Genomic DNA, 11,126 nt, shown 5'->3' on the forward strand with positions numbered 1-11,126 from the left:
TTGACGCCTATCTTTGCCTTCGCACGGGGGCACACTCTGTTGGATCCGACAGATGAGATTGACTTTGACACTCATATGCAGGACGGTGGACTGGGTGATTGACTTTGATCATGTTATGTTTTTTTTTGTACTTTTGGTTTTCTTTGTGTAATTTTTTTTGTTTTTTTGGTTTATTCAGTTTTTTTTTTCTTTTGCTTTGATGTAATCACCTATTATGGATTGTCTTAATCTAATGAATTTGATTTTGTTTACCTCCATTTTCCTGTTTATTTCGTTAGATATGTGACTATGTCTGGCTATTGGTTATCTTGATCACTTACACCAAATACTTGGGTGTCCTCTCATTCAGTCCCCTTGACTGTAGATACTGTTGTTTATGATTGGATGCACTGGTTAAGATTAACATCAGAACCACGAGCACATGAGCTTTGAACTCAGAGGTATGATAGAACAAGTCAGCTTAATCCGTCCTGGTGAGATCAGAAAAAGTCAAACACTTATCATCATATGAGAGATATCAGGTATGTCTTTATCAATCTTGGTTTGCGTATGTTCTTTTGTTATTATTAGCTGTACGAATACACACACTGAGGCATGTTTTTGTTTATCACCTAGAGCCTTTCTAGCCATCCCATCTATTATTATTATCCATTATTTCACCCTGTTGAGCCTGTTAATCATTTATTTCTGATATACCCGTTTTTCTCAATCCATGACCTTGTAACTATCCTACCCTGTTCAGAGTATGTGAGGATTGATTTCATCTCTACGTTTCTATCTAAGTTTGGGGTTGCTGTTGGAATAACAACCTTTAAGTTTGGGGTAGCTTTGCAGTAAGTGAATAGTAAGTGAATGTAGTATAAAAAATAAATAAAAAAGAAAAAAGAAAAGAAAAACAACAACAACATGAAAAGAAAGAAAGAGAAAAGCAAAAACAATAAAAGAACAGCTTTTGAAAAGTGCTACATTCACTATAGATAAAAGGAAAAGAGGATTACAAAACCCTACAGGAATAATAGGAAAGAAGCGTAGTGAGAGAATGAGTTCATGTACTCTGAACCAAAAACCTTTGTTCAAATTTCATACCCCACCTAAATCAAAGCCCCGTTACAACCCAAAAGACCAAAAACCGTTGTTCCAATTTCATACCCTACCTAAACCAAAGCCCCGTTACAACCCAAAAGACCTCAAAAAGTGTGTGTGATTGTACATGTTGATAGGATGAGAGAATTTATTCAAACTTCTGATTTGATATTGCATATTGTGATTTGAGAGTGATAACACTTTAACCCAGAGAGACTTGGTGAGAGTGTGATATAAGCTGACAGGTAAAGTCATATCTCTGAGGGAAAGAGTTTCTAGCTCGTTGGCTATGTGGAAAAATCAGAAAACCTGAAAAAACATTAAGAGGTTCAGTGCGAAAGATTTCAGCAGTATTGTGGTAAGAACTGTTTTACAGTAAGTTTGGGGTGACATGATCTTTGATGGTAATAAAATGTTACTTGAGGACAAGCAATAAGCTAAGTTTGGGGTTGTGATCAGTCACCATTTATGCTAGACATTTCACTATTTAACCGTAAATAAGTCAGGTAAACTGCGTAAACTGAAGCATTTTTAGTTAGATATAAGCTCAATTCTATAATATGAAGTGTGTTGTTACTTATGAGTTTCTTGAGGATATTTTACACTTTTGGGTATGTTAGCAGGTCAAAAACTAGTCTGGAAGCTCAAGGAATCAAACGTCAGATGCGAAATTAAGCCCGAGCAAGAAAACGGAAGAAAAAAACCAAATTCTTGGAGAACCTGCTGTCCATACGCGTATGACCTTACATGATACGCGTATGGACCTTCCCAGTACGCGTACCATACGTATATGACCAGAGGGATGGCAAATCTAGCAAAAAGACAAGCTTCTGGTGATACGCGTACCAGACTAGGCAATACGCGTACCAGACTGGGCAATACGCGTATCAGAGGCTGTCTTACGTGCAGTACGCGTTTGAGACTGGGCAATACACGTACCAGACTGGGCAATACGCGTATGAAGCCCAAAATCAGGAAAAGCCCAACTGCATAGCTATTTAGAGGGGAGAACACGATTTTCCAGGGGTTGGACAATTTTGGAGAAAAAAAGAGACGCGTTTGAGACCTGGAGACTCTACGATTATCAGAGGATTCATATGTTCAAGAGTTTTCCGACGATTGAAGATTGATTCCTCAAGAAATTCTGTAATGACAACAATGTTCATCTTTGTTTTTATTTCTATTATGAGTAGCTAAACCCCCCATTGCTAGGGGGTGACCCTGATTCTGAATGTGACAGATTTTATGTTTATGAGTGCATTGACTATTTCTTCTTCTCCATTGATTTGTTCATATTACCGTTCTTTATGCTTTATTCGTCGGACCAACGAATGATGATTAATATGAATAGTTTAAGCTGGACAGCGATTATTCATTGATCTGTATAAGAACTTTGGATAGTAAAAATAACCTAGGACTAGGGATTTTCTATCTGACCGGTAATTCTTGATATTCGAATGCTTGAGTATGAACTTAATTATTTATGGACATAGTAATTAGGTTACATAACCAAATGTCTTTTCACTAAGGAATTAGGAATAGATACCCTTGAGGACCGGAATTAATTGGACAGGATTATTGTCTAAGCCTTCATAAATTATATCTGTTACAGGAAGTTTCATTCATCGAACCCTAGCAATCTTCTCTCATTTGTCTCTCGTTCAACCTTTTTACTTGTTTTATTTATTTGCAATTGGTAGTATAATTACTCACAACACAAAAACCAAAGGCTTTTGTCTAATTGAAACAATCTATAAACTCTGTATCGTCAAACAGTCCTTGAGATCGACAAACGGGGAATTTCCCTTTTATTACTACAGTGAGAAAAATAGTACACTTGCTATTTTCCCATCACCAATGCACTTCCTTACTTAGATCAGAGATGAACTGATTCAAGTAACCACCATCAAAACTATGATGTCTTCTTCTTCTTGTACACACCAAGGCTGAACATGTTTCTTGCCAGGAAACCTTTTCAGAGATCATATGCTTTTGCTGCCACCAAAGAGATAGATCATAAACCAATGTACTATCCTTCCTGTGATTCTGCACAGGGTCTTGAAGAAGAGATGTTCCAACATCTTTAAGAACATTAGTTATCTTGAGCTCCAAGGATAATCAATCAAATACTTGTACTTGGCACAAGTTGACATTGATCTTAAATCCTTTCCCAATATTCCTTTCAGATACTTCCACCATAAGACTACTTTGAAAATACTCTTCTAGTGTCAACATCTTCTGCTTGCAGGCACTTCAACAGTGTTGAAAAATCTTCTCAGATTAAATTCACTCTTAGGAATGAGAGAGATGAATTCTTCCTTGTAAATGTGTCACACAACCACCAGAACCCATGTGACACAGGTCAACAGCCAACCAGACCCTAGGCTGACCAAATGTGAAGAGGCTAACCAAAACTCCCCCTCAAAATAACAATCATGGAAACTTCACACCAATATTCATGCATTGTACAGACATGACTCAACATGACATACTCCATCCCTACCAGTGGCACCTAACTCTATGAGTTATACCTATACATACTCCAATCACACCAATCAGACTTCAGCTGACCATCAGTACTAGTGAAAAACAACACCAGTCAATAGTAGATATGCATTGCCAGAGCATATTACCTCAACCAACCTCTGAATCTTCATATTCTCACTCCTTGAAGGAATTGCCACTTCAGATCGTGGAGTTTGAATAACAAGATTCATGGTCCCAATCCTCTTAAATGAAATAGCAGTCATGTTATCCCCTTATTGACTTCTAACATCCAGGGGACTTGTCTTCCAACACGACATAGTACTTCTGATCAATCTACAGGAATAAGGCACACAGCAGGGATTGCACAATATCACATCTCAACCAGCTCTACTTCTAGAGGTCAGACTTCTAAAAGTGACCTTCTTGAGCATACACACAGTTGACCCTACCCTTGTCAACTTAGCACACACAGATGTCTCTTCTTCCAGGTCAGGAGTAGGTTTCAAACCAAGGTATTCCTTTGTTTGACTCCTAAAACATCTGCTCTTCAACCAGTGGTTGCATACTTGTTGAACAACATGTTCTAACATCACATAGAACATTAGTTTAACCTCCTTGAAGCAAACCCTCCTCGAAGGTCTTCAAGGTTTTCATATACACTACCCAGGAGAGTACAAGAATCAGTCATCAGGTGATTCTTACCATGAAAAGTGGACTTGATGAGACTCAAGTATCTTTGACATCTTCAGACGATTATGACGAAATCTTGAATACAGCAACCTTTCATCCACACGAGGGGAAACTACCTCAGAGTTTGAGTTTTGCCAGGTATTATGCAGCGGAAATCATAATACAACTCAACCAATGAACACACACTTCATCAGATCAGCCTCCAAGAACATACCAAGTTTGAATATGATTCAATACTTGCACAGCTGTCCCACACAAAGGCCAATTGCCAATCTCCAGAGGCAGGTGCACACAGTTCCTGTCATGAATAGTCCATCCACCTACTTCAAGGGACCATTCAGGGAAACCACAGAACCATCTACAGGTTCCAACATCAGTACTAACATAACTTCTTGCCAGATACCAGAAAGTATCAGCCATGGATCTCATCCAGAAACAGAACAGGATGCCTGCTCTGATACCATTTGAAATTCTGGCATAGTCAGAATTCAGATGTTCTACTCCAAGTCATGACATCTGATCCAACATTGTAACTAACATAGCAAGACAGTTAACACAGTAAACCCTGTACTAAAGCACGCTTTCACAGATGTCACGACATCTCCTTCTATGTCACCCTAGAATGAAGGAACCCTTAGTCCTGTGCATCAGGTATACAACCTCAGTAGAGATCAATCATCGTTCTCACTTCTGTTGTTTTCCTACACAGTTATCTGCACGATGTCTTAATATTGATCATCTGTTACATTATTCCAGTGTGCTTGCCTTTTACTTGTATTTCCTGAAATAAAGGTTGAATACATTAATCTAATTACCACTTATTAGATTGCTAACAAATAGGCTCTTCGTTAGGTTCATTAATTGTAGGGTAGTAGTTGGTTTCCTGGATTTTAGCTCAGCTGTTGGATTCCTAAAGAATAGCCTGAGAAAAATACTGAAACAGAAAAAACTAATCATCCTACACTTTAGCACATGCTGTCAGGAATGAATGTCAGAACATATACATCATGCTGATTCTGTTATGTTCTTGAGAAACAGACTGTGCTAAATTTGCTGTACTGTAAAAGACCAACCAGTCTCTAGTTCAGTATCAGCCTACATGAACAACTGTCTAGATATCCAGTTTGACAGTTTCACAATGATCCTTTGGCCAGGTCTGTTTTCACTTGAAAACCAGACTTAAATATATACTGAACTGAAGCATAAAAACCAACCTGCCTATTATTCAGTATATGCTGTCAATGATGAATGTCACGACATTCTGATTGACATACAACCAGAAGGCTCTGTATCAGGTCTGTTATTATTTTGGTAGGTAGACTGAAATACAAGCTTAGTTATGGCATACAAAATTATAACATATGCAGAAGGAAAACAAACACAGGAAATTGTTAACCCAGTTCAGTCCAACATGACCTACGTCTGGGGGCTACCAAGCCAGGAAGAAGATCCACTATCAGCAGTATTAATTCAGAGTTAAACTCCCCCGTTTACAACTCTTCACTTAATCCCTACCCAATGCAACCTATACCTAGGAACTCCTAGATAGAAACCTCCAGTTTCCATTCCTATCACTACAAATACAATGTAATGTTAAACCAACTTGAACTTGCTTCACAGCTTCATTCAAGAACATAATCACTCTTGCCTACAGGCTTTGAGTTACAAATACTCTCAGCTTTGAACACTGAGAAACACATGGTAACCTTCCCACAGATTGGGAGGTTTACCTCACACACACCCCTAAATTTTCATTCTATGAGGCTTACAAAAACTAGGTTACAATATGCTATTTATAACCTAATCACCCAAATGGATTTGGGCCTTCAGAAATCGCAGCAAACTTGTTCTTTGCTGTTACAAATTCAGCAGAAACTTTCTGCTACAATCAAGGTCTTCAATCCTAGAATCTCTCCATATATATCTCCTTATTTTGAGCCTATATATATTCTGATTGAGTCTTTAAGACCTCCACATGGGAGTTAGGATATTCACCAAATATCCTTACTAATTCCAGAATATATACTAAATTAATTAATTCAGTTTTCTACACATGTACGATGTCACAGGCATGATGTCGTGACATCGTACATGACATGTTGGTCCAGATGTTGAACTTCTTCAACCCAACATATTAAAACAACAGAGATGATTACATTATTTGTTTTACAAAATTAATGTCAATCCTAAGGTATTAACAACATTCATCAACAATAAACCATAAACAACAAATAAGGATGAAACTAAAGTTAGAGCAACAAACTTAACATCCCTACCTACAAGTTCGCAACACTAACTTTAGCTTTGTCCTCTTTATTGAAACAAAAATCCCTACCTACAAGTCAAAACAAGAAGAAAGTTCATACATCATGAAACAAGCTATTGAAACAAATTTTGAAAACAAAAACTATAGAGAAAACGAACCTGTAAATACTCATTGGTTAAGATTTGATGTTATGGTTTCGTTTTGGGGTTTTCATATGAGAGAGACAAATGACAGTGTTGTTAGGGTTTTGTTCGAAGAGAGACGAGTGAAATAGTTGTTAGGGTTTTGTTTTAAGAGAGACGATTGTTATGTACTGAAGCGAGAAATAATTTCGCTTATATATAAATAAGTACCACATTTCATCATGGTTGATAATAAAAATTATGGTGATATACTTTTATCACGATAAATGACTAATTGTTGGTGTTGGAATTCGAACCATTTCACTCCGGGTACCTTTCATTATGGTTGCTTCATTTGACCGTTGTGACATGTCCTTTAGTAAATACAAAAAAAAAGCACCCAGAAATAAACTATTAGCACGGTTAACACTATGAACGTTGTAAAATTGGTGTTATGAAAAGTCTATATTGTAGTAGTGCAGCTACCTCATATAGAATCAATAAGTCGAAGGCATCATACTCACTCATAGAGTGCTCAAAATAGTAGCGAACTCTCATATTCCACCAAAACTCAAGACTGAACAAGATCAAATTGATGGAAATGTGTCGGTAGAATATGAATCTTAGATTGTACAATATCAGGTTGTGTCATCTGGCTCATTTCAACCATCTCGGAATTTGTTTTACCTCTAGTATTATCGTGCAAACACGCGTTCGAAGTATATGAAAAGTTCACCGCTATTTCAATACTCAAAACTCGTGTCAGGAAACTGCTTGTTGAACTAAAACATATGAAGAAAGGCAAACCATATTTGTCACTTAGTATAGATCCTAATATACATCCTTTAAAACAACTAAAGATAATTCATAAGTAATGAGTCATAGGCCATAGATAGGCCAATTAACTAATCAATTTAGTTCATCCTAAAAAACATGGTGTACTATTCCCTGCAGTCACACATTGACTGCATTGACTCATTTAGTGCAAATTAATACAAATGACTAAAACATGATTTAGAGAAACATAAAACTAAAGGTGGCAATGACTAAAATAACCTTGAGATTACTCTAACTGCAGGCGAATATGGGATATTTGAATGTAGAGGATTCAAATCCGGTGTACTCATGAATTGAATTATTTAATCAATTTAATTAATCTCGCTAATTAACTAATGAGTCATTGACTTTATCTATCAACAAATAAAAAACTAACGTGTCATACAAAACAACTAACCGCTTTGAATTTTAATTTGTCTTAGAAAAGTTTACGATACAAACCTTCAACCCAAGTTTTCGTTTCTTATATAAACAACCATACTTGCATTGTTTCCATAATCCACATAAAAGCGATTAATCTCAATAAGCACTTCTACAATTTCAAACATGAGATATCTCCTATTTTCTCTCTTCTTGCCTTTAGTTTCTTCATTGATAATTAACACTTCACCACAAATAGGTCCTTTGAATAGAAAAGATTTTCCCAATGGCTTCATATTTGGCACATCATCTTCTGCATATCAGTATGAAGGTGCAGCAACGGAAGGTGGAAGAGGAACAAGTATATGGGATACTTTCACTCATCAATATCCAGGTTCTTAATTAATCTTAATTACTTTTTTCCTTCAAAATTTGCAGTGCATTTCTTATAATTCAACCTTATTATTACGATATAATGCAGAAAAAATCATGGATGGAAACAACGGAGACGTTGCGGTTGATTCGTATCATCGTTTTAAAGAAGATGCTGAAATGATGAAGGATATGAACTTGGATGCTTATAGGTTTTCTATTTCTTGGTCTAGAATACTCCCAAGTAAGTCGAATTGTACCAATCAATCAACTTCTTAATTATACTTAATTAGACTTAATTAAATGTTTCTCTTTATTAAGTATATTTCATTGATTTAAATAGAAGGAAAACTAAGCGGAGGAATTAATCAAGATGGAATCGATTATTATAACAACCTCATCGATGAATTGTTGGCAAACGGTAAGAATACAAACTTTATTTCTTTTAGAATAAAGTTGAATAGATTGTTAATTCAGTTGAATATAGATTGTTAATTCAATTCATGTTACACAATATGTTTAATTCATATGGTTGAATTAACCATAATTTTGATGATAAATTAAAGTAAAGAACTGCTATTACGCATATTCTAATATAAAGATCTTATATTAGGTTTACAACCGTTTGTGACACTTTTTCATTGGGATCTTCCTCAATCTCTAGAAGATGAATATGGAGGCTTCTTAAGCCCTCTCATCATGTAAGTGCAATACATAAAATTTTCACTTAACAATTAATCTAAATTTCTCATTCATCTTTAAACATTTTCGCTACAGAAAAGACTTTCAAGATTACGCCGAACTTTGCTTCAAAACATTTGGAGATCGAGTAAAACATTGGATAACATTGAACGAACCATGGAGTTACAGTCAAAATGGTTACGCGAACGGCGAAATGGCACCGGGTCGATGTTCTTCATGGTTGAGTCCAAATTGCACCGGTGGCGATTCCGGAACCGAACCTTATTTAACTGCACATTATCAGCTTCTAGCTCATGCAGCAGCTGTTAATGTGTACAAAACAAAATACAAAAATTCTCAGAATGGTTTGATTGGTATCACTTTGCTCATTACCTGGTTTGTGCCACTCTCAGATAACAAACTTAATCAAAAAGCTGCTGAAAGAGCTACAGATTTTATGTTTGGATGGTAAAGAATCTAATGATAAAGACTTCATTACAAAACATATATATAAATATATTTTCCAAATTAATAACAATGAGTTATATATGAAAATTTATTTTATTTCTTTGTTTGAAATTACAGGTTTATGGACCCCTTAACAAATGGAGATTATCCAAAAACCATGAGAGGTTTAGTCAAATCAAGATTACCAAAGTTTACTAAAGAACAATCTAGACTTGTCAATGGCTCATTTGATTTTATTGGCATAAATTATTACTCTTCTGGTTATGCTTCTGATGCACCTCAATTAAGCAATGCTGATGCTAGCTACCTAACAGATTCTCTTTCTCAAATTTCATGTGAGATATGAACTAATCATATTTTTATTTCAATTAACTATATTTTTATATATAATATAGTTAGATAATAACATGTATGTTATTTATTAATTTAAATAATGACATATCTTTTATTTATTTGAATGCATGCAGTCTCACGTAATGGAAAATCTATTGGTGTAAATGTAAGTGTTTGAAACTTAGAAACTCCAGAAATTTACATGTTCTATATGATTTTCTTTATGAGTAATTGTTAAAGTTGATTTTCTTTATTTAATTTCAGGTTGCTTCAGATTGGTTGTATGTTTATCCAAAAGGACTTCAAGATTTTCTGATATACTCTAAAGAAAAATATAACAACCCTTTAATTTATATAACTGAAAATGGTACGAAAAAATATATTATTATGTATAATTAAGTTTCTACATGAAATTTTATTTTATTTTAATTTATTGAAAATATGGATAATAATTTAACTTTTTTATAATATTTATAGGTATAAATGAGTACGACGATCCATCGTTATCACTTGAGGAATCTCTTCTCGATATTTATAGAATTGATTATCATTATCGTCATCTTTTTTATCTTAAAGAATCGATTAAGTAAGTATTTTTTTACTTATAAATTTAAATCAATAATTTCAATTTCTTGTATGAAATCTAACTATATTATTTTCTTTCTTTTAATATGTAAATGCAGGGCTGGTGTAAATGTAAAGGGATATTTTGCATGGTCTTTCTTGGACAATTTTGAATGGCATAAGGGTTATACCATGAGATTTGGAATGATATTTGTGGATTATAAAAATGATTTAAAAAGATATCAAAAGCTTTCAGCATCTTGGTTCAAGAATTTTCTCACAACAGATACCAAACTTTACATAGATTCCATTTAATAGTGCTACAAATTTCTTTATAAACATTATAGATTTATTTCATTGTTTGAATAAGACAAGTGTACCTTTGTAATTATATGTAATATATGAAACATATATCATTGATCATTGATTCTATGTTAATACTGTAATTACATTTTTTATTTTTCAAATAATAGATGAAAATCTTTGATGCAGATCTACGGAGCGATCACGAACTTGAACGATGACAACGCCTCTACTCAGTCCACACGAGAAAATTGCAACTGCACAAATGATTCTGCACAAGGGTTTTATTTATAGAACCACTTGTGTGGGTTGAAAGCTAAAAAATCCACTTAAGTGTATGTGGCCCATATCTTATAATATGCCAAAATCACTTAAGCGCGTGGTACATTACCATATTTCGTATTCTACTTAAGTACACCGTACCTTACGATATTCTACAATTCACTTAAGTGCACCGTACCTTACGGTGTTCCTTAGTTACTCTATCTCTCATCAATCCGTCCTTTTGTGTGAGACCTTGTAGGTTTTCGTGGTATTGGAAATTATATTAAATCACGCAT

At 34.9% G+C, this 11,126-nt stretch overlaps 1 protein-coding gene across 1 annotated transcript; it reads left to right on the top strand.

The window, feature by feature from the left end:
* Positions 1–7,963: 7,963 nt before the first annotated feature.
* Positions 7,964–10,686, top strand: LOC127100903 (cyanogenic beta-glucosidase). Its single transcript, XM_051038212.1, has 10 exons — positions 7,964–8,239; positions 8,327–8,461; positions 8,561–8,638; positions 8,831–8,918; positions 8,995–9,366; positions 9,484–9,701; positions 9,834–9,865; positions 9,964–10,066; positions 10,177–10,285; positions 10,383–10,686. Exons 1-10 carry the CDS (start codon positions 8,032–8,034, stop codon positions 10,576–10,578), a joined length of 1,539 nt encoding a protein of 512 aa, XP_050894169.1. The 5' UTR covers positions 7,964–8,031; the 3' UTR covers positions 10,579–10,686.
* The last annotated feature ends 440 nt before the right edge of the window (positions 10,687–11,126 follow it).

This window comes from Lathyrus oleraceus, chromosome 7, assembly GCF_024323335.1.
Source record: "Lathyrus oleraceus cultivar Zhongwan6 chromosome 7, CAAS_Psat_ZW6_1.0, whole genome shotgun sequence".
Lineage (NCBI taxonomy): Eukaryota > Viridiplantae > Streptophyta > Magnoliopsida > Fabales > Fabaceae > Lathyrus > Lathyrus oleraceus.